At 40.6% G+C, this 23513-nt stretch overlaps 1 protein-coding gene and 1 long non-coding RNA gene across 5 annotated transcripts in view; one reads left to right on the forward strand and one right to left on the reverse strand.

Moving 5' to 3' along the window:
• LOC140901512 (uncharacterized) overlaps positions 1 to 23513 on the forward strand; it is a 62580-nt gene that overhangs the window by 36524 nt on the left and 2543 nt on the right. The gene's annotated exons all lie outside the window — the stretch shown is intronic.
• The window catches only part of LOC140901506 (C4b-binding protein alpha chain-like), a 36159-nt gene continuing 14018 nt past the window's right edge, over positions 1373 to 23513 (reverse strand). Inside the window, exons 2-11 of one of the 4 annotated variants that reach the window (XR_012155866.1) lie at positions 21094 to 21285; positions 20158 to 20254; positions 19216 to 19301; positions 17514 to 17726; positions 14670 to 14852; positions 10491 to 10670; positions 9838 to 9861; positions 8188 to 8254; positions 3455 to 3902; positions 1373 to 2658 (exon numbers count right to left, since the gene is read on the reverse strand). Coding sequence is in view for 3 of the 4 variants with exons in the window: in XM_073320456.1 (XP_073176557.1) it covers positions 3851 to 3902; positions 8188 to 8254; positions 9838 to 9861; positions 10491 to 10670; positions 14670 to 14852; positions 17514 to 17726; positions 19216 to 19301; positions 20158 to 20254; positions 21094 to 21285 (1094 nt within the window). In the remaining variant the exon portion in view is untranslated. Of the gene's footprint in view, positions 3903 to 8187; positions 8255 to 9837; positions 9862 to 10490; positions 10671 to 14669; positions 14853 to 17513; positions 17727 to 19215; positions 19302 to 20157; positions 20255 to 21093; positions 21286 to 23513 lie in introns of all 4 variants that reach the window. The other 3 variants (XM_073320456.1, XM_073320457.1, XM_073320458.1) reach the window with 3 other exon arrangements.

A 23513-nucleotide genomic window follows, 5' to 3' on the forward strand; every position in this document is an offset into this window, starting at 1 on the left:
GTAGTGATAAAGTCAACGGGAGCTGCAGGTGCTTATCTGGAACTGTAGGTACTCAGCACCTCTGAAATTCTGACCCCTTCTCTTTCCAGTAGGTGGTGGAAGCTCGTGTACTGAGTATCAGGCTATTTTCTTGAGAAAGATGTTACCGTTTAAAAAACAAAACATCAAGGATTACTTATTTCCAGTAGCTCCTGTTACAAGTAAAGCCATAACCCTCCCATATTTAATGCAGACCACTGAAGATACTGAGGTCTACGGTAGGCAAGTTTCTTCAAACTGACTACGTTTCAGAGGCTTTTGTGGCTTATCCAGAAGCATCCAGTCAGACCATTGGTACAGCAGTCTTTTTTTTCAAACAGACCCGTGGCTGTGACCTAGAGGACTCCCCTCCTTTCAGCTGGGAAAACATCTCTTACACAGGCTGACCGATCTCTCTTGGTGTTCAGAGTTTGTTTTTGTCTAGCACCATTTGAAATCGGTTATGATGTAGGGGGAAAAGCAACACTAATGGAAACTCTTTTTCCCCTCTCCACAAGCACCTATATTCACATCACGGAGGTCCCAGAATGCTTTCAGCAAAAGTGTCATCTTGCACCGTAAGTGTGTGTATTAATGTCATACTTGTGCTTGTATTCTGTTGAACTGGTAGGAATAGTTTCAATGAAGGGTTCTCTGTTTTGGGTCACACATAGGGTAGTGCAGATTCTTCCTATTCAGTGGACAAGGAGGTGCAGGGGGGTGAGTGGGGGTGTGTATACACACACATATATAAAAAAACCACCCTCCCCCACCTTCTTGGTGACTTACATTCAGCAAGCCAGTAAAACAGCTATTTGTCTTTCAACTGTGGGTGACCTACTTTGATTTAATTTTTCTTTTAAATCAAGATAGTATTGGCCTCTGGCTCATGTAAAGACTGACAGGTGCAAGCATGGTTTATTTTCACTCCTCCAGTCCAGTTTCCATCATCTTTAGTAACTGACAGTTAAATTTATATCTGAATACAACTCCCCTGATAGATTAATACTTGCAATAACTTGTGTTTAAATTGAATATTTCAAATGAAGTTAAAATTGAATATTACTTCATGCAGTTTTAATTTATCTACTGGATGGTGATACGTTGCATCCCTGTAAGTCTAAAGTGAGCATAGTATAAAATATGTATGGGAGTAGAGCTATGCAAGTAACTCATTTTTTGATTTATGACAACCCAAAATAGTATTTTTTTCCCCAACACGATGATTGATGAACTGGATCAAACACTTTTAAAAGTAAAATTGAAATGGCAAAATCTGAAATAAGTCAGACTAGTAGTCACATAGCATGCTGCTTATTAAAAATCAAAGGAGAATGAGTGACAAACACTTCACTTAAAAATCATCACTTTATTAAGAATACAAGACAAATCCTTCTTGTGTTCATAAACTGAACATTAATCGTACTAAATAAGGAATATGGTTAAAATCACACTGTAGCATTTTACAATTGCCTTCCATTTTAAATAGCTCCCCCTCCACCCCCTTAATGCTGAAAGGCACTATATAACAATCCAATGATTGATATAATAGGCATTATGAGCAATTCCTGGAATTAACAATTTTACCCCCAGTCTAACAATGTTTTCTTATACACATTGTGAATAGTCCCACTATGTAAGTCTTTGCAGGACCAGGGTCCTAGCTGTTAAAGCTATTTTGATACTGTAATTAAAGCCTAAACCCCAGAACGGTGTTTCAACCAGGAAAAGCGAGATGGTTCTCAGCTCATCTGTGGGGCCCTATCAGGTAAGCAAGATCAAGGCCCTATAGATGAGCTTGCACAAAATGACTAGAGGACAGGGAAGAGGGGACAGATTTTCCTTCCAACTTTTAGCCCAGTGAATAGGGTACTCACTTGGGAGACCCATGGTTCAAGTCCCCCTTCCACCTGAGGAAGAGAAGGGATTTGAACAGGGATCTGCCACTGCTCAGTGAGTGCCCTAGCCATGTGGTAGGAGTCTTTCAGTATCTCTTGTTGAAACCTGTTGCACTGTGAATAATTTTAAGAGTCACTGGAGCAGATGCCTCTCTCTTAAGTGCATGCTCCCTTTTGCTGGACCAATGTAGAAGCTGTTGTATGATGGATAAATGTTGACTGAGCGGATGCAAGCTTGAGCAACACCCCAGGCTTCTTGCAAAAACAGTGTAGGTACTTTACACCCCAGGATTCACAGCAGGGAGGTACCAATCTCAGAGAGGGGTAGAGCTTAGCACATATGCCTTGGCTTTGTACCACCTATTGGCTACCTTTTGCAAGGAGCATCTTAAAAACATGCTGGTTTTTGTGAATCCCATGCTCTGGCTTCTGATTCTCCCAATTCATTGCACAGCCAGCCTAGACTTTGTGAATTCCAGTGATTTTTCTGGACACCAAGAAGTTTTTGAGAATCTAGCCCTTCCTTGTTAAGCATACCCCACAGAATATTACTGTTTGATAGTGTGCTAGGGGATCAAAATTATTCAAACAAATGTTTCTGATCAGAAATGCTAAAAGTACTAATACAAATATATACATCCATATCACACAGAACAATGAATAGCTGAAATAAAAACAGACTTAAATTGCATCCACTTCCTTCTGTGGGAAAGTGAACCTGTAACAGAACTGCCTAGATGGTCTGTGGTAAAAGAAAGAGGAATAGTTTATTAGCTTTGCCACACATGGCTATGAGATAAACAGATCATGACAGTTTTCATAATGATACACATTTCGAGTTATAGCTGCTGAGTTCAATCCAAGCTTCAATTCAGAGCCCACCATATGGGAAAGTATATGATTTCAGATATGCACGAAGACCCCCAACTCCAGTAGGAAACCCCCTATCCAAGATCCCTAATGTAATAATTTTTTTGAGCTGTTTCAGCTGACAAGTGTTTGCTTGTCCTTCAGCAAGGGGGGAAAAAAGTCTGTCCTCATCCAACTTCCACCTCAAGATTGTCTTTATATTGCAATTAAGAGTGTATGTGCCTGCACTTTGTACAGTTGTGTGCATCTTCCATCACTTCCAGTGGGAAACCTTCATTATCTAGCAAGTCTGAGGCGCAAGAAGTGTTTCTGATGTGGTCACTCTCTTGATTCCCCATTCAAGGCGGTCCTTTGCAATCTTAACTGGGACAGAATTACTACCCAGACTCCCCCTGTTGCCCACCAAGACCAATTAATTGCCTTAAGAGGAAGGTTACAAAAACCTGGTTTAGATGCACAGTATATCCAAAAGCAGTGGACAGCAAGAGAAGTAGTTTAGTTTCATATTTAGTACTTGCAAATATAAAGGGAATGATGTGCAAAACTTAAGTTATGAAAATTAAACTAGGCACCATATCTTTCAGTAGGTAGTCACCTTCCTAAAATAGAGGTACTTAAATTTAAACAATATGGCCACTAATGCAACATAAATCATATCAAGAACTTACCACGCACTCTCTCATTGCCTAGTCTCTTCTGGAAGCAGGATGCTGCAAGGCAGAGAAAGAAGGCAGCTGGCATAATGCCCTGAATGCAGAGTTTTAGTATTCCAGGCTGCTGTGAAAAGGCTATGGGCACAAAACTTTGTATAAGTTAATTTCACACAGACAAGTGAGCTAAAAGGGATGGTACTGGTATACATTCTGGCTTTGTGCCTTAGTAAAGATGCGGTACATGTCTACAGCAGTCAATCACAAAAGGAGAAGAAAAATCTAAGATGAAAGCATCTTCAATTCTGGTGAAAGTAGGTGCTAAATATTCCACTACAGAAATATAGTGCAAATGCAGTCCTTTTTCCATCTGTGAAAGAATTCTTTCAGCACTGCTCCTTCCCCTCCAATCAATCAAGTTTTACACGAGGTGTATTCAGCAGTAGGTGAAGTGGAGACATGTTTCCTGCAAAAACAAGAATTAGAATTTTTATTTTTCATATAATCTCATTTGTTTTAATTGGTAATTTAGCATATTTCTTCCTGTTAACAAAACTGGCAATATTTTCCAAGTCATCTTTTCTATTACTTCAGAGACATACTGGCTGCAGGTACACTTATAAAAAGTTAAAATGCAAATAGGCTCCTATGACATTGGGGTGTTTTTTTTTTTTAAACTAAAGCAGTTATCAAGCTGTTAACATCCTGCATTTCTGCTCTCCTGAAATGCTTGTTATATATGGATTATTTTGGTTGAAGAGATTGTCACAATGTTGGTAACAACAAAACACTAACGCTGTTTATTTTACAATTAGCTAGGAATCCCATGCTCCTGAGAAGTCACTTCCTTAAGCATATTTAGGACTGTTGGAGACATGTGAACCAGTCGCATAAATTAAGAACCAAAAGCTGCATGGCTGTAAGGGATGTAATTTGTAGTCCAGACTATCCAACTTGAAACTAGATACCTAAAATTTATCAGTTACAATACAGAAAAGAGTTTAACCTTAATTTTTTTTTAACTGAATATCCTTCTAATAAACCTTTTGGAAGCAGCCAGGATTGAGATGTTAGATCTCCGGTCCATTACCACCACCTTCTTGGAAGCCATACTGAAGGATTTGAGACTGGGATAAAGGGAAACTCTGGTTTCAAAGGACTTGTTATCTCTGCATGTAAAACTGTCCAGCATTGGGATTGTCCAGCACTCAAGTGCACACCCCCTCCAGAGTGTAAACCCAAAATTGTATTGTTTTGTCTTGCACTGCACTAATATATATTAGTGTTAAAAAACACTGCCAGAACTTTGTCACCACTGAGCACAGTGAAAAGCAGCAGGTTGGTCCCTTGTTCTGATAGGTTTGAAATATAACTGATGATTTTGAAATAAACATTTTGACTCAACTGAGGTGTAAGAATAACCACAATTGTTGCCAATTATACAGGTCCACCAGGTTTATCAATTAAAGTACAGTAGAACCTCAGTTATGAACTTGGGAATGGAGGTTGTTCATAACTGAAATGTTTGTAACTCTGAACAAAATGTATTGGTTCTTTCTAAAGTTTACAACTGAACATTGGCTTAATACAGCTTTGAAACTTTCCTATGCAAAAGGAAAAATGCTGCTCTTAATCATCTTAATTCATATGTAACAAGCATAGAAACAGTTTCCTTACTAAGTCAAAACTTTTTTCGACTTTCTATTTTTAGTAGTTTACTAAAAACTTTAACACTTTTTTTGTTTCGAAGAGGATGGTGATCAATTGTTCTCCATGTCCACTGAAGGTGGACAAGTAGCAATGGGCTTAATCTGTACCCAAGGAAGATTTAGATTGGCTATTAGGAAAGACTTTCTAACTATAAAGGATAGTTAAGCACTAGAATAGGCTTCTAAGGGAAGTTGTGGAATCCCCATCATTAGAGGCTTTTGAGAACAGATAGGACAAAACTGTCAAGGATGGTCTAGTTGTACTGGTCCTGCCTTGGTGAGGGGGCTGGACTAGATGACCGCTTGCAGCCTCTTCCAGCCCTACATTGCTATAATTACTTCCTTGTAATCACAAAAGAGTATTTTATGAAAACAATTTTACTGAAAAACTTAAGCCACCAGTACTTTAAAATGAAAATCTGAAATATTTCATGCATGCCTTTAAAAAAACCACTTTAAACCAAACTGCATCTGATAAGGACCACTGTACATCACCAGGTTTGAAGTGACAATATTTCTCCTTTATCAAAAGGAGGTAACACATGAGAATGAATTAGTCCAAAAAATACATACCATACAGGAAGACTTATGAAAGTAACTTGTGGTCTTCACCCAATGCATAGCAGTTACATACCACATTTCCCTTGGAAATATGAATAAGCCATCTAATTTGGACATTTTCAAATGGAAAGGAAGCTTAAACTATACCTTTTAATGTTTCAATTAATTCTTTAATGCAGATGCTTCAATTTCATCTGGTACTTTAGCCTTTAACATGCATGCTTCTTGGCCGTTTTCATTAGTTTGGTATGAGCTGAACAGCAGAGGAGGGGGAAGTCTAATTGATTAATATTCTCTATGCATGGTGAGTTAAGCCCAAGGGAGTGGAGGAAAGAGGGAAATAGCTGGTGAGATTATTTTTACAGGAGCCTTAAGTTTAGAAATTGAATACAGAGTTTGGTGCCTGCAGCGATTTCCAAAATAAGCTCTAGTCTATATCTAATATTGGAGCCAAAACAGTCTGTTGAATGGTCTCCATTTTCAAATCTCCCTGCCCTTCACAGAAGACAAGTGGGAGCATAAACCTCATTTTGATTTGTTAAAAATTAACCTGGCTCTTGCACTTAAAAAGTGTCAAAGGTTCATGGAGTCTAGTTAATGAAAAAAGCACATGGTGCGCTAATGCTCTGGATCCAGCAAAACACTTAAAGGTAAATTCTGAAGTCAACCATACTATTCACCTGCTTAAAGTTGGGCATGTGTTTAAGTGCTTTGCTGACGTGAGGCTTAAGCCCTGTATTTTGTTCTTTACATCCCTTTGAGTTTCTCTACACTAAATATTTCTGAAAGTATGTTCTGTCCCCACTCCCCTCCCCCCATAAGATTCTAACAAATGCTTATTACCATCGTAAAAAATAAATAACTTGTCCTAGAAAGTGGACCTCATGAAAAGTGTATGCAATGTATTACAAAGAGGAAACTCCTCATGAATTCAGTTAGGCTCCAGTCCTTACCTGAGAACTACATGGATGCAGGGCCCACTGTTCTCAGAGCAAGGTCAGGTTCTAATGTTCACCTTTTTTTTTTTTAATTTACAAAAATTACTTCTGCCACTATACAGGTTTGCTAGGAATCTATACAAATGAAATGTCAAACATTTGTATTTATTGGGTAGTTTCAAAATTTAAACACTATACATCTTTTTTTCCATACTACCTACTGTTTTGTATTTTGAATAGTATGAAAGTATTGTATAAAATAAAAATTGAACGTTACACATGCGTGCATGCTGTTTTAGCTTTCCCTTGTGTTGTGGGTGTGCAGGGGGATTTAATTTACCTGTTAAACATTTATTCAAATGGATTCTTGATGAGATGAAAAAGATACTTTTGAGGAACAGACAGACATGAAAAATAAAGTATTTTGAATGGCCAAGCAATGGGTCTTACAGATTCTTCCCTACTGATGTCAGCTGCCCTGGAGGCAGCAGAGTTACAAAACCTGATGAGGATGGCACAAGTGTGTGCTACCATCTAAATTACTGGGGGAAAAACTGGTGTGCTTCTGAGCAGGGCACAGGCATATTCCTTCCACAAGAAAATTGTATTCCTAGGGTCCTGTGTCAGAACTAAGCCTACCTCAGAATGGCCATATTTAGTCAGACTAGCGGTCCATCTAGCCCAGTATCCTGTCCGACGTTGGCCAGTGCCAAATGCTTCATGGGGAATGAACACAACAGGGCAATTTTAATAGTGATCCACCCCCTGTTGTTCAGTCCCAGCTTCTGACAGTTGAAAGTTTAGGGAACTTAGCCCAGAGCGTGGGGTTGTGTCCCTCACCATTGTGGCTAATAGCCATTGATGGACATCTCCATTAACTTAATTCTTTCTTGAACCCAGTTATACTTTTGGCCTTCATGGTGTCCCATGACAATGAGTTCCACAGGTTGTCTGCAGTACTCCCTTACTAGTTTTCAACCGGTTGCCTATTAATTTAATCAGGTGACTCCTAGTTCTTGTGTTATGTGCAGGGGTGAACACTTTCTCCTCACCAGTCATAATTTTGTAGATCATATTCCCCCACCCCCAGCTGGGTCTTTTCCAAGCTGACTAGTCCCAGTCTTAATCTCTCCTCATACAGAAGCTGCTCCATCCCCCTCATCATCCTTTGCTGCCCTTCGCTATAGTTTTACAATTTTAAATATCTTTTTAAGATGGTGACCAGAACTGCATGCATCCTTCCATTTGTGGGTGTACCATGGATTTATGTAGTGGCATTATGAGCTTAAATGCCTTACTATATGGGAAAAGGCCATGTGCAGTCTTTAAGGTTAATTCACAGCTTTTATGTGGGTAATTATCAGAGCCAAGTGAGAACAGGTTCAACACTGAATTTGTAAAAGTAGATTAAAAGCTAGAATTTTTCATAGGTTAGTGAATACAAAGGCTAATGAAAGCTCAAGTAGCTACCATACTGGCTTATGCAAAAAGGAAAGGTATCAGGAAGCTGACAAACAAGCACAAGGAACAGGTGTAGACTTACCCTTTCTGTGAAAAAATTTTCTTATAGACCAAAGTTACTATCAGCATCACTGCAGCGATTACAATTACTTGAAAGGAAAAAAAAAAATTTAATTGGGTGACAAGTCACTGTTAGCTCAAGAACACACCCATGATTAACGAACGTCACAGGTTTAGAAATGAAGTTCATGATGCTTTTTAGCAATGCACGTGTTCAACCACAATACAATCTCCCCCCACCTCTGAATCTTTAATCAAAAAGTATTAAATACTCAGTGCTCAAAGGAACACACAGCTAGTGAACTTACCTCAGGGGAGAGGAAAAAGAAGACCCAAAATGGTAAAGCTGCACCCATTGCATTACAGGGAGCTTCACTGGCATTCTCTCTCTTTAAGAATTGCTGTGAACACCTTATCACAACCACCCGTGAAGGGGTTAAAATGGCTCAGAAGGGACTAATTAACCTGTTAGGCTGCATGGGACTTGGTTGACAAGCACTAATTGAAGATAGTGCCCATCTGGCAGGAGTAGGTGGGGCTTGTATAAAGCCAGGAAGGGCAAGCAAAAGGGCTGTAATGTGGAAGTTTGCAGTTATTGTTGGAGTTAGTGAAGACAGAAGGTGGAAACTCAGGGAAATAGCAGCCCAAGACCTAGGCTCTGAGGGAAGGGTTTACTCAGAAAGGTGGTGGAGAAGAAAGCCAGCAGAGGGCAGTGTAGGAAGCAGCCCATGGAAATGGCAGTAAGAGTTGAGATCGTGCAGACCTTGGCTCCTGATTGTAGGGTCCCTGAGCTACAAGCTGTAGTAGTGGGAGGGCCTGGGTTTCCTTACCAGCCACTGGGAGTGGCACAATCTTGAATCAAAAGACTGCCCGGAATGACACCTGGTCTGGTGACTTTGTTAACGTGAAAGGGGAAAGCTGTATAGTGATCTGGCTGGAGAGCCAAACAATGGAGAGGAAGCACTGAGTCCTAGAGACCAAGAGGGATGGTGCATAAGCAAGTGATGGAAGGGAATGTCAGCCTCAGCAGAGTTAATCCCCAGCTGCAACCACAAGGGGTAAGTAAACCTTGTGACTATGCCTAATGCTGCTTGTTAAAATAACCATGCTCTATGGTGGCCAGAGAGTTGTGGCATTGAAGTAAGAATGCCAGAGAGAGAGTCCAAGAGAGGATCTTTTTGTTTTAAGCAGTCCACAAAATTTAAAAGTTGAAAACCAAGTACTAAAGAGGGAGGGAGAGAGGAGAAAAACCTTTTGTAAGATGGGGGAGGCACAGCTCGTTCATGATGGACCTGTTATTGCCTAATTATAGTTCCAACAAAACCCAACAGGTTCCAATACAAAGCCAAAAATGTGCTTCAAATTCTTTGCAGAATTTAACAAAAAAAATTTGCTCTGATTTTTATTACATAGATGACAAACAAGAAAAACCCCACTTTACATTAAAACTATGATTTATAGCAGTTGATGCTAATACACCTGATCAGTTTTTTCAGGAACTTTACAGCATTGCAAAGGAGTTTGCAAGTAATTCAGTAAGAGAAACTCCGAAATCACTGTACGTTCCTGCAGTCACGTACAACGAATTGAAATAGAAGTAAAACACTGATTTTATACAGTGATGCTTATTTTATATTTCATGTATCTCATTTGGTGTTAATAAAGTACTTACCACAAATTATTATGATGTACACACCTAGAACAAAAAAGGGTGAATTCAATTTAAGAGCATGAATGGTAATTATACAAGGAGGTGTACATGTATTAATCTCTACTGGACTGTCTCCAAGAAAATCCAGCATAAGTGTTAAATTAGAACAAGAACCAATTAAAAATAAAAGACATACGGAATAGTCTTCCAAGTACTGTGTCTAGATAAATAAAATCTAATAGAAGGCTAATTTATATAATAAAACTCTCAAATAGAAAGGGATTAGCCATGTCTCACCCCAAACTCTTTAAACAATGGGTTTCAGAGGAACAGCCGTGTTAGTCTGTATTCGCAAAAAGAAAAGGAGTACTTGTGGCACCTTAGAGACTAACCAATTTATTTGAGCATGAGCTTTCGTGAGCTACAGCTCACTTCATCAGTGAGCTGTAGCTCACGAAAGCTCATGCTCAAATAAATTGGTTAGTCTCTAAGGTGCCACAAGTACTCCTTTTCTTTTTTCTTTAAACAATGTGCATTAACAATACCTCTTAAATGAGAAAGTGTCCCCAAGTGACAACTTTCTGAATCCCAGATAGCATTCGGGTGTCATACAATATGAAATATGCATTTTTTTTGCAAAATGTTTTTTTAGAATTTATCACATTTATACTTACGTAGTCTACATTCTGGAATTACAGGCTCCCATTTAAGTTTATCAGTGCAATGAATCGTAGGTTCACCAGGCATTGTGTAGGCTGCATAACATTCAATTGTAACATGATCTCCAACAACATAATGAGGTTTTGCTCCAGACTTTACTCTTCCATGAGAGATGACCAGGTCTGGACAAACCTCTGAAGATGAAAAAGTGAAACACACACTTGTTAAAACAAAGTAATACAAAACCCAAGTGCAAATGAGATTAGGCTTCCCATTTTAAAAATATTTCCATTCACATGCATTTTAAAATACATACCCCATTGAATCTTTCTGCTACTTTTAAGATGTTTGGTTAGAACCAAACACATTTCAGAGCACCTGTTCTGTAACTTACTCAACATTTTTCATGTTTGTCTACTTTGCACTGATTTTCTGAAGGAGTGGAAAACAGCCACATTATGTAGACAGGAATCTTACAGTCTCATGGACCTGTTTATTTCCAGTGATTTACTATTATTTATGTATAGGCATTTATACAATGCTTATCCTAACAAATGAGCTAATGAGAGGCACTGGAAGAGTTAAAATAGCCATCCAACCAACAGTCTGAAAGCCCCTCACACAGCATGGAGTTAATCTTCATCAATAGAGAAAGTATTAGGACAGAAAAAGGCTCAAAAACTGTATTAATAAAGCTGTTTGTCATGTCACTTAAGGAGCTCTATTAAGAGTTCATTCCCCTCCAATATGAAGAATGCAGCATGCACTCCCCTTGTGGGGAGTGCATTCTTTGGTGCTCTTGGCATTGGTGCTTTACGAAAGATCAGACAAAGACAGCAGAGACAGAGCTGGTGTGAAAGTTCCACTTAAATGAAAATTAAACTCCACATACTAAATATTCCATTTTACTTAGAGGGCATCTATTAATTGTTGGTACATTAGTCCTCATCTTATATAAAAATCACATTAGAGCAACAGTTACCAATAAAGCCAAACAAAACTTTAGTTGTACCTGTGCTATGCCCCACCCTTTAAAATAGTTTTCATATTTTAAAAACAATTTAAAAAAGGTCTGTAACCCCCCATTCCACACCTGTATACATCAAGGTGCTTCAGATGATAAAGCAACAGACAGATCTGCAGCGCTCCTGTGAACAAAAGCCCTTTGCCCCAGATTTAAGAGGACAAGAAAGCACATGGTTTTAGAACCTCTTAAGATAGTCACTCAGTCCATTTAAAAAGGTAAAATGTTAACTCCACCCTCAGTAGAGAATCTCTATTTACCTTGTAAGAGAGAGTTTCCTCATGCCTAGACTCTGCAAAAGCAACATCTGTGTTAATGCATGTGCCTCTGAAGCAGGAACATGACAGTCTTATCTAGACTTATTTAGGCAAGTTTGTACAGGGGGATCCCACACAGTTTCCTTTGCAGTGAACAGTCACTGATTTTGCACCATCAGGCAAGACATAATTCACCTCGCAGGTCAAGATAATAATACCATCTCCAGTGACATACTGAGGTTTCGATGGAAGCATTTTTCCATTTGGGAACTGTGGAGCGCCACAGACACTTGGAGGTACTGTAGTAAAAATAAAGGAGTGACGTGCCCTGGACTCAGATTCATTTTAAATAATTTAATGACTCAATAATATTTATCATGTCTGGCCAAGGACATACATCCCAGAAGCTGGGCAACGATCATTCACAGGACAGCTCGATGTACTGTCCTTTGGCAAGGGCAGTGCAGGGAATAACTACCAATCTCTCACAAACAGCTAATGTTCTAAGAGACATAACAGAACATGCAAGCAGATTACTTGCCTGATTTTCTGATAAGCATATTAGAAGGGCCTCCTAAGGAGAAGGAGCTGGTCTGGCAAGATAAGAAGGGTGGCCTATAGGTAGGATATAGAGATAGTTGCTAGAGAGGCAGTCACACGGAACATCAAGGCTAACAAATGAAAAAAGGACAGGTAAGCAAGGGACAACTGTGTACAGCCTTAGAAGCTAAGACTAACTTGTACTTGATGTGGTGGAAAAGGGGTGAAGATTTCTTGTCCTGAAGATCTTGTCCTCCCCATAGACAATGCAGATGCTACACAAAGGTCTGTCCCCTTGGCTTCTGTGGGATTCTTCAGGGCAGTCTCTGGGCCCACACATGCAGCCAGACATATGTTAGAGCCTATCCTGAGCCTAGCAGTGGCTATTGAGACATCACCAGTGTACGACTCTCCTGGTCTAACCACCACCTCCTCCTCATCCAGGCAAAGATCAGAGGCTTCCTCCTTCCACCAAGGTAGTGAACAACCACAGCTACTATGCCCCTAAAGACTCCTGAACTCCTCTATGTTTTAAACTTTCACAGTCACACACATGCAAGACCAAGCTGCCAATGAGTTAGTACATCTAACGTCCACTGTCACTGATGCCTTGGCCCCAAGCTGCTCAATTCTCCACCACTATCACCACTGTTCACAGATGAACTATGGCAGATAAAGCACACTAATGAATAAAATATTTTGAATGCACCTGCCAGCAGCATTGGCTCTTGCACGACTACGTCACTGCAGTGAAGGCAGCAAAAAGAGCACTCTATTCTGCCATCAGTGAGTCAATATCAGCGAGCAAAGCTATTTCACATAGCCCTCGGGTTACTCAGCCCAGACATCAGACCCAAGCATTGACCATTACCAAGAACTCTCAGCTTACTTCACTGATAATCAGTCAAGCTTAACTGGGAAAGACAAATCCACCCCTGAACAGATCATATTATCCACTCCACAACTCAACAGCACGACTCCACCATGTATGCCATAGCTCAGGAAACCCTAAAAAAACATTTAAACCACAAGCTGTGAAATGGGTCCATGGCCTTCCTGCCTAGTAAAAGCCAGTAGGGAACTACAGCCACTACTTCTGCTTCTCTCTGAGAAGTACTATTTCCATAATCACCAAGCCCCTTGCAAAACAGTAGCTTCCCAATCCTCAAGAAGCCATAACTGCACCCTGAAAAACTCTTCAACATCCCATTCCTGGGCAAAGTAACTTAGAAAATAATAGCTACTGCGTACATTTAAGGATAATCAAAACCTTAAACTCCCCCTCAATGCAGAAACTCTAATGGCTGACAATTAAAAGCTATTTATCTTAAACTTGAGTTTAATGGTAATGTTGCTTCTGCAGATTCTAGGCATTTGGAAACATCTGTGTTAATGCACATGCCTGTGAAGCAACAGCGGAAAGGACCATGACATTCTTATCTAGACTTATGTTGACAGGTTTGTACAGGAGGATCCCACACATTGTTTCCTTTGTAGTGACTAGTCATAGATTTTGCACCATTGGGCAAGACATAATTCGCCTTGCACGTCAACGTAATACCATCTCCAGTGACATATTGAGGTTTTGATGGAAGCATTTTTCCATTTGGGAACTGTGGAGCACGGCAGACACTTTGAGATACTGTAGTAAAAAATAAATACATTTTTACAAATCAAAGCAGAAGCAAGGTGTTCTGGAAGTTCCAACAGCATGTGACCAGGATGCCTCAGAATTAGGGCTTGGACCAGGACATAGCACAGAGACTGTTCTAAGGGCACAAGACAATAAACTTCTTGCCTATGTCCATGATCACGAGATTTGCTCATATTATTTGACCTCTATTGCTGCCTCTGAGACAGTGGACCATAAGCAAACTGCTAATCCATCTACATGACACAGCAGGAGCAGATGACTCAGTACTCAAGAGGTTGAAACTCAATGGCTGATGGCTCCTCCTAATGGATGACCCTCACCTGTGAGATTCCACAGGGACCCATGCTATCCCCTTTCCTCTTCAATATCTACAGGAAACCACTGGGAGAGAGAATTAAACACCATGTGCTCAGTTGCCAACACAGTATGCCAACACTCACTTGTATTTTTCATGCTCAATAGATGCAACCACTGCTACTACTGAAATGTCAGAATGCCTCTCCCCCCCCCCCCCCAAAAAAAAAATCAGCTAGTAGAGATGAACTTCCTTAGGAGCTTTGGAGAAATCCCACATTAGGTCTAAAGTTTGCATTTCCTTTCTTCACTCTAAACAACCTTGTAGTCTAACCAAGTCTTGGAAGAACAAGTGTAGATTTTTATAATGCTGTGTGCGCAATGTGTAAGGGAAGTTGACCTCTCAAATCCCATTTGCACTTACCTTTTTCACAAGTTGGTACTGGAGGAGACCATAAATTATTTGCTTGGCATACAATCATATGACTGCCAACCATGAAGTGGCCAGCCTCACATTCAAATGTAATGGCATCTTGATATGAATAGGAAGGACCAAATCCACTTAGTTTTCTCCCATTTTCAACTTCTGCGTTACTGCACTTGACCACTGAAAATGGGTAAGAATGTGAAAAACTCATCTTCTAAAGAAAAAATAAAGCCCTGAAACATGTGAATAGCATCTCTTTACATTTTTTAAATAAACAGTGGCTTTAATTCTGCATCCCCTTCTCCCCCGACCTAATTTTTTAAAGGTTTATTTCTACAACAGCTACCTTGGAGCTAGACAAGGGGGGAAAAAATTAAGTATATCAAAATGAGCCTTCAACTAAACCACCAAACAGATGCATACAGATATTAAATCACAACACTGCACTTAATTGGATTCCTATTCACAAGTCCAAGAAATAGCAAGGTTAAGGAAGAAATTCCCTTAGGTTTACCACAACCATGCTACGTGTGACACTAAGTAGACCAATGACACAATTTCGCTTCAGACAAAAAACCCTACATTTTACTGAGGGTGTCCATATGTCCAATTGACAAAACATTAACTTTGCTACTCGTACTTAGTGGGTTTATGTCTTCCAGGACTTTTCTTTGCTTCCTCACTCTTCATTTAATGGATTTGTTGCTCTTGACCAATCAACACTACTCTCCCTCTTGTTCCTCAGCTCCCAAGATCCAACTCTACTATATTCTTGCTTTTTGTTGTCCTGCTTTTATTGAACTTTATATTCTCATTTCCCCTAGCCCATCCTATGATTACACTCTCCATCAATCTTCTTTACAAACAAACACTGATCCCTGGTCCTGGTCCAAATTCTCAGCTGGGGTAATTATACAGAATAATTGATTTCAAGGGCACTACATGAGTTTATACCAACTGAGGATTTGGTCCCTTGTGTCTTTACTAGTTCTTTATCCCTTGCAGAGGATGAGATTCTCTCTATTTGACAGCAACACAAAGCTAACACATCCAATGCTAGCTACTACGAAGAGAAGGGAGAATTCCAAGCTTTGTCACTAATACAAACATTGTCCAAATCAGTTTGGGATTGGCTGGTTGGGCTCATTAGGATTCTATTCTACATAGGTTAGAATACCATGCTCATAATAATAGTGGACTGCCTTCCATTAGTGCAGGGGTCTCAAACACGCAGCCTGTGTGGTCCGCAAGGTTATTTTCTGTGGCCCACCAGCTCCCCGCGGCACCCCCACCCCTCCAGCATTTACCTAGAGCGGCTCCGGCCCCACATGCACCGGGGCAGGGCAAGCTCCCTCCCTGCCTTGCCCCCCCGCTCCAGGAAGCGGTCGGGACCTGGTGGGGCCCCACAGGGGTCTGTGTGTTGCCCTGGCCGGTCCTCCAGGTACCTTCCCCGAAGCTCCCATTGGCAGCAGTTCCCTGTTCCCAGCCAACTGGAGCTTCGGGGGAAGTACCTGGAGGAGACGCCAGGGCAACACACAGACCCCTGTGCCCCAACCTCCCCCAGGTTCCGTCTGCTTCCCGGAGCAGCGCGGGGGCAGGGCAGGCAGCCTGCCCTGCCCCCGGTGTGCACCGGCCCAGACCTGCCCCCCAAGCCCCTCCTGTAGCCGAAACCCCTGCCCTGAGCCCCCTGCTGCACCCTGCATCCTTCCTGCACCCCAACCCCCTGCCCTGAGCCGCCTGCCACACCCTGTACCCCCTGGGGTGGGGCCTCACTGAAGGGGTGGAGTGGGGTGGGGCCGGGGCAGCGGTGGGGGGGTAGCGGTCAGTGGTGCGGCCCTCCGGCCAGTGTACTAGTCCTCATGTGACCCTCATGGTCATTTGAATTTGAGACCCCTGCATTGGTGCATTAAGCAACATGCCTACATATCTGTCAAATGTTGATGTCATACCATTGTTTAAAGTCAAGTGAAATACAAAGATAATATCGGTGTGTGTGGGAGTAGCCTAAAGCTGACTCACCAGTCTGGGCACTTGGAAAGTGCCATCACTTAAGGCACACTGGAGAGATAATTGGTTAAGGACTGGGTGATTAACCAGTTAACAGGGTGGTTCAGCTCACCAGCTGAGGACAGCTAAAAGACAGGAAGAGAGAGTCTGGAAGGAAGGGTTGGAGAAGCCCAGGATCACAGGCAGATAAGATCTCTCAGCCTCTCCCTAGGGAGAAGGTAAGAGCCTTCTGCTGTGGGGAGTTTGTATTGTTATTTCACAGTATAAATATAAGCACATGACACTGAGCTTGCCAAAGAGTGCTCAAGGACTGTTTGCGGTGAGTGAACCCTGCTCTATGACAATCAGCTACACCAGATCTCCTTTTTGTAGTAGTAATCTATATCATGTGAGGAGGAGATGAAAACTGAGCTCAGAGATCTTTACCACTACTTTTAAAGTTCTGAAGGGATGTACTACAAGTTTCTAACCAGCAAAATCTATTTGTCCTCCTGTCCCACACAGTTCAACACATTCTGTTGAATCTTTTTTTCAGATTAAGGAACTCAGGGGAAGAGACAGGACTGTCTAGCAGTGGGGATTTTTAAAGAAAAATACTAGTCTCCTGATGCCACATATCTGAAAACTAAACAGCGACACCTTTGAACAACTAAGAAATCTGACATGGGAATGTTTAGGATTTGAACAAATACCACAGAAGCAAAGGAATTCAAAGTTAAAGACAAAACACGAACATGACATCTGGGGTGCCCTATTTTATCCATCTGAGATGTTTAATCTTAAACTTGAGTATCCTTTTGGTATGATTTTATAGAAGCTACAAAAAATAGTGACCTTTACACTGAGGGGGCTCTCCACTCCAAATTCCATTTTGGTCTTTGTCAGATGTACAGTGAATAGATGCCTCTCCAATGAGTGAGAAAGGGTCTGTGCCTCTTGGTACAGTATTACAGCTGTAAGTTACTGTTGAGCCATAGGTGTATTCAGTATTGGAGTCACCGGAATGCCTCCCATTCTTAATGTCTGGAGGCGGACGACATGGAATTGCTAGAAAATATTAAAAGTTAAGAAAAAAAGCATTTAACCGAAAGGAGAAAAACTGCCATAGCAACAAGCAGAACAACAAGGTACACGGTCTACAGGCAATAGGGCAACAGTCATTCAGGCGAGTGCAAAGAATTACAGAAGCCTATGGATTTTTACAGCAATATTATTCAAGGCAAGGGGATTTTCAATAGATCTGATGCATGAAAGCCTGCAATCTGACCCATTTTAGGTGTCTAATACACAATTTTTTAAAAGTGATTTCACTGAATCAGCTAAACTATTTGATAATGGGGGTTTGTGGTTAACACAAGTGCAAAACCACCAAAAAAGGTCAGAAAAGGAGAAAATGGAGATGTAAATATGTACAATTTTATGTTAGCAGCATATTGGGGAAAGGAGATGGTAAAATGGTAGATTAACAGAAAACAGAGGAAAAAAGAGCTCTCTGAAAGACTGAAAAAAGTCAATACATTTGCACTGGAAATCACAGACTTGTTTTCCCAGTGCCTTCTGAAGGAAAGTTATGAATATTATGTTAACATCTTCCAGATATTTAATTGGAAAACCTGAATGTATTTTGATAAGACTTTTCTGTTACTTAGGAAACCAGAAGTAAAAATGTAAATGTTATGGACATTAAAGGAAAGTTAGCATAATACAACTTTTTCTAGAAATGCAGTTAGCCTGTATGCTTGATTAACCCCTGTATGTGGTGAAATTATATTTGAATCCTTTTCCCTATAATTACTCAAAATTATTAAAAGAATAAGCCCCTAATGTATGCAGAAATCTAAAACTTAGTCTAGAATGAAATAATCTGACTAGCCTTCCATTAAAATGTAACTGAAAAGAATTTCCATAATAGCAAATATACATTTATGGCACTGGATGAATAAAATATCCTAAGAGTCTGAAAAAAGCAAGCATGGTGTAGCTCCTACATACGAACAATAAATCTGAAACCGAACACAGCAAAACAGAAGTTGAAATCATAAAACTGTCTACAAATAAGTCATGGAAAAAAGCCTACTGTGAAACAAAGAAAGTAACAGGATAATTGGGTATCAGGATTATATATGAAAATCTATCCTGTTCACCTAAAATCAGTCAGAAACTCAAATCCGTTGTAGAACTATTTTCTTCAATATAGTGTAGACAGAATGAATTTGAGACAGCCATAAATTCCACGTAAACTATTAATCACAAGTTGACAGTTGTGTTATCAGTTATTCAGCAGGTAAAGTTTACTCCTGATTTTCAATGAGTGAGTGAATTTGACCCATATGAGCTAGCTATCAGTAATCTCTGGGCATTTTCAACAGACTGGTACCTCCGTTAGCTTTTAAAATGGTGAAATAAACAAGACTAAACATTTTAACAATACTTATTTTCTGTACTAGTGAATTCCTTTTACAGCACAATTTACCTAAACTAGTTGCATGAACTGGCAATACCAGAACAGAATCATAAATGTATAAAATCCACTTACCTTCACAAAATGGAAGTTCATGATTCCACGTGACCCTTGTTCCATCAATCACACAGAGACTAGTATTATGTCCAACTAATCTGAACCTAAACAAGAACATTTTTTAAAAGGCAAAATTGCTTAACAAATTACCGAACTTCTAAACCATCAGCTCAGATATTTTGAGTATACTTCTGTTCTGCCAGCAGGTGGTGACGACACACTGAATTTCAGGTGATGCCATTCTTATAAGACAAGAGTTATTTATTTTGCTAAGTATTCTGATCAAAGCCAGAAAATAGCAAGTGAGAAAAGTGACTCCAGCTAACAAGGATCGACATCTGAGATTTACATATTAGAGATACCCAGTTCACCACTGCTGATTCTTTGAAAATTACCAAAGCAATGCCAAAGATACTGTAGAAGGAGGAAAATAATTGGCTACCAAATTCAGAACTAACACTCAGTGTAAGACCTCAGTGCATTCTGTTTTTATTTGTTTGATGCATAACCCTATATCCCAAACATCTAGAAAGAGGCAGATAAAGTTAATACAAATTACAAAATTCTGCCCTATGTACCTATTTAATTATACAATGTTAGATGTGTACCAAAATATCAACACCAACCACAATATTTGAAAAATTTTTATAAAGGGGAGGCATATTTAAAAATTTTTGAGGACCCTATTTAAAAAAAAGCCATTCCAAGATTTGAAAGCAAATCTTTTCAAATTTGAATACAAGGTACTAAAAAGGGAAGGTTCACACAATGGAAACACTGACCCAACCTTCTTTGCATTGAACATGCAGAACAGCTAAAAGGTTGCAGCTATTTATTTCAGGAACTTCATACTCCAGAATGCCCCGCTGAAGGTTTGTCATAATTTGCTATCTAGACCTTTGTACTGACTACAACAGTAGTAGTATGGAGGGGGGGAGGAGGAATCTTCGACATCCTTACCCTTCGTCACAAGAAAATGTAATGTTCGAACCAAATAGGAGATCTGTGATATGAATCTTGCCATTAGCTAGGTCTCTTGGATGTCCACATGATTTCCCTAAAGAGAGAATATAACAGGAATTAGATTTTTCTTTCTGTTCTGTTACAAAACATAACTAAAGGTAAATAATAAGTGACCCACATTTTCGCACGTGACTAATGTAAAGTTAAGTGTTTATATTAATTTAAAAAGCCTATGAAAACAAGAAAAAAGGCCCTCAAATGTGATGAATTTACATATTATTGTGTTATGAGTGGAATGGATAAGACCAGTGCCCTTCTAGTGAAATAACAAATTACTAGGAACCCAAATCAAGTGAATTACATAGAAAATAATACAACCAGATGCCAAAAATTTTGTGGCAGACTTAAAGAGCCCCATCCTGGAAGATGCACTTTTACCTTCCAGAAGGATGCGAGAGCTAAAGAATTCTATCCAACATTTCCTTTCTCAAGGAAAGCATAACCCTCCACACAGCACTCCCAGCCCACAGAGAGAGAGAAAAAAAATTTAACTGATATCATCACAGCAATGCAAACCAATATCACTAACTCATGGGCTTGGCACGTTTTTATCTATAACGACATGCAATGTCTGCATTAGTTTAGTCTCCATGTACAATCCTGGCCCTATTGAATGGAAGTGTTGCCACTGACTTCAAGTAGGCCAGAACTTCATCTTCTGTGTTAAAGTTTTACATTTTGATTCTTTAGGGGAGCTTTATGCACCTCCTAAAAAACAAACAATTCTGTCTGAAAAACTGTGTCCCTTTCAAGCTCCAAATCATGAAATGTTACAAAATCCTCATTCCAGTCCAGAAGAGCCTTTAACCTGTTAGTGTTTTCTGACCCGAGTGTGGAGGGGTGGCAGAGGGAAGAGAGGAGAAAAAACCTTACCTTGACAAAACATTTTGGGTTCTGACCACACCGATTTTTCTTCACAAGTAAGAGTGGGCGACTGTCCAGCGACTCTTTGGTAACCTGGGCGGCAGTTATATGTCACTGTGGTCCCAACTGGAAACTCTTCCTTGGCCTTAGACTCGTCTTGCAGTTCAGCAAAGCTTAGCCTTGGTGGGGTACCACAACTACCTATTAAAAAAAAAAAAAGAAATAGCATTGTAACTTTGGGGAAAAAAACCCCAAACTCTTTAGTTTTTGTATTTTAAACAAGCCTTAACTGACACAGAGGATGGGATTTTCAAAAGAGCCTAGGAAAGTTTCAATGGGCTCTGGGCATAGAACTTCCTTAGGCCCTTTTGAAATCCCAGCTTGAAATCTTAAAACAAGGAGTACAAACAGTAACTCGCACTACCAATCTGTGAGGTACAAGGTAAGAAAAAGATACTTATTGAAAAAAAATCCTAAATCCACAGAACAAGCGTGACTAGTTAAGCAGTGGTAAGATCAACAGAACTTAACATTTGCTTTCAAATTTCATCTGCCACTGTGGCACGCAATTTTCAGAGATACCAACCCTTTAACTTAATTGCATGTCCAACAGCAAGAAGCAATTTGATTCAAGTCCAATCAACAACAAGGATGTTTGTTGAAGAAAAAAACGCTCCCCTTTTTCTTGATCTGCTTCTTCACCTTATGACAGTGTGACAACTCCACTTCCAACTGCATTTCTCAAAATCTGTAGCATTTTGACCAGTTTGCTTAGGCAAACAAGAAATCTGCAGAAACATACGGCTGCACATCAGACCTCAACTTTCCACTAAATGATGCTTACTCTGCAGTAAAGGAACAGCTACTTAATCTACAGTATTTATGGTTCCAGATGTGTTGGACACAGATTCCACTCTTGATACACACGAACACCATGCACTAGAGATTGGAATCTTTTTGGCTAGCAGTATCTGTTGGGGCCATACCTGGATCCTTGATCAATCCCTGACCACCCTCAGGGCATAAAGATAGGGAAACCTAACCATCTCTCAGTTCATTTGCCAACATAGAATCCCAGAGGATTAGGACTCCACATTAGGGCGGAGACGGAGCTGTCTGTTCAAAGCCTCAAACTGTGGAGCAGCTGAGGAAGTTGCAGAGGTTGCCTGTGTTAAAATCTCTGCTTTTTTTTCAGAGGCTCAGACAATCAGGGAGCACTGCCTGAACTATGGCTGCTTTTGTTGTTCTCTTTTACGGGATGGGACACTGCACTCCTTAGGGCTCGGAGCAGCCCTGCAATTAATCCTTCAGAGTCTGGAGTGCCTCATTGTTGCCCTCAAATGGAAGGTCTTCAATTTTTGCCTCTTGGAATCCCTGAGGGTTGCAGTCATGGCAATCGCCTCATAGAAATGGCAATGGCCACTGTTCACGCTGCAGTGTCAGACAGTCTGCAGAGATGTTCTGGCAGTTTTAGACCTCTGCCATAAGTGTTTTCAGTTCTTCCTAGTGTTCCTTGGATAATTTATCCACAAAATTGGGCAGTTCATCCCAGTTTAAATTTTTTTTTTGTAAACCACACAGTAACGCTTGGTAACTTGCTACCCTCATTTATAGACTTGTGGAAGAACAGACCTTTCAGCCAGAGAAGTCAAGCTTTTCAGAGAGGAGGCAAGGAGTCTCTCTCTTGAGGGATGGACTTTAGAGGACTGTACTGTTTTGTTCTGTATTGTATTGCTTGTATAACCACAGAGCCAGGTGTAGGTAGCTCAAAAATATTTAAGCCTCTTTGTGGGGATCTGATTGACAGTCTGCACGCCACATTCATTCTTTTTTAGAAACTATGATGAATTTTGTACAAAGTATGCCTTTTGAGACATGTCCTGGGTAGATAAAGCCCATCAAGGGGAATCTGGTCACATAATCAGCAGGGATTTTACACCCCAACTGCTAGTGTCTCTGACAGCTTAACACACAAAACAGGAGTGTGTGACCTAGCAGTCTCAGTCCCCTAGGGCTTCCCTTGCTACCAGGGTAGCATGACCTAGCAGTCAGGGTAGATTGCACCATCACCCAAGATCTCAGGCCCTCAGTCAGGGCAGAGCAGCAAACGCACACACAGTCTCAATAGTCTCGCATTTTGACTCTGGTGAATAGTAGACAACTGTAAACCTCTAGGTCTATGGTGGGGGAACTGCCACCCCAGTGGGGGTTAGCAGCAGGGGGACCCAGCCCAGGGCCCTAACAGAGTGTTATGCCATTGGGTCAGCAGGAATCTGCCCCAAACACAGTGAGATCTCAGTCCTATGACCAGACTAATGTCTATTTCCCCTGGGCCACTTCCTACCTGGTCTCCTAGTACAGCAGTCCATGGGTGCTCTGGGGACATCTGCTGGCAAGGTCTGCAGCAACTCAGTCCCCCGCCCAGGTTA

This window comes from Lepidochelys kempii, chromosome 21 (assembly GCF_965140265.1).
Source record: "Lepidochelys kempii isolate rLepKem1 chromosome 21, rLepKem1.hap2, whole genome shotgun sequence".
NCBI lineage: Eukaryota > Metazoa > Chordata > Testudines > Cheloniidae > Lepidochelys > Lepidochelys kempii.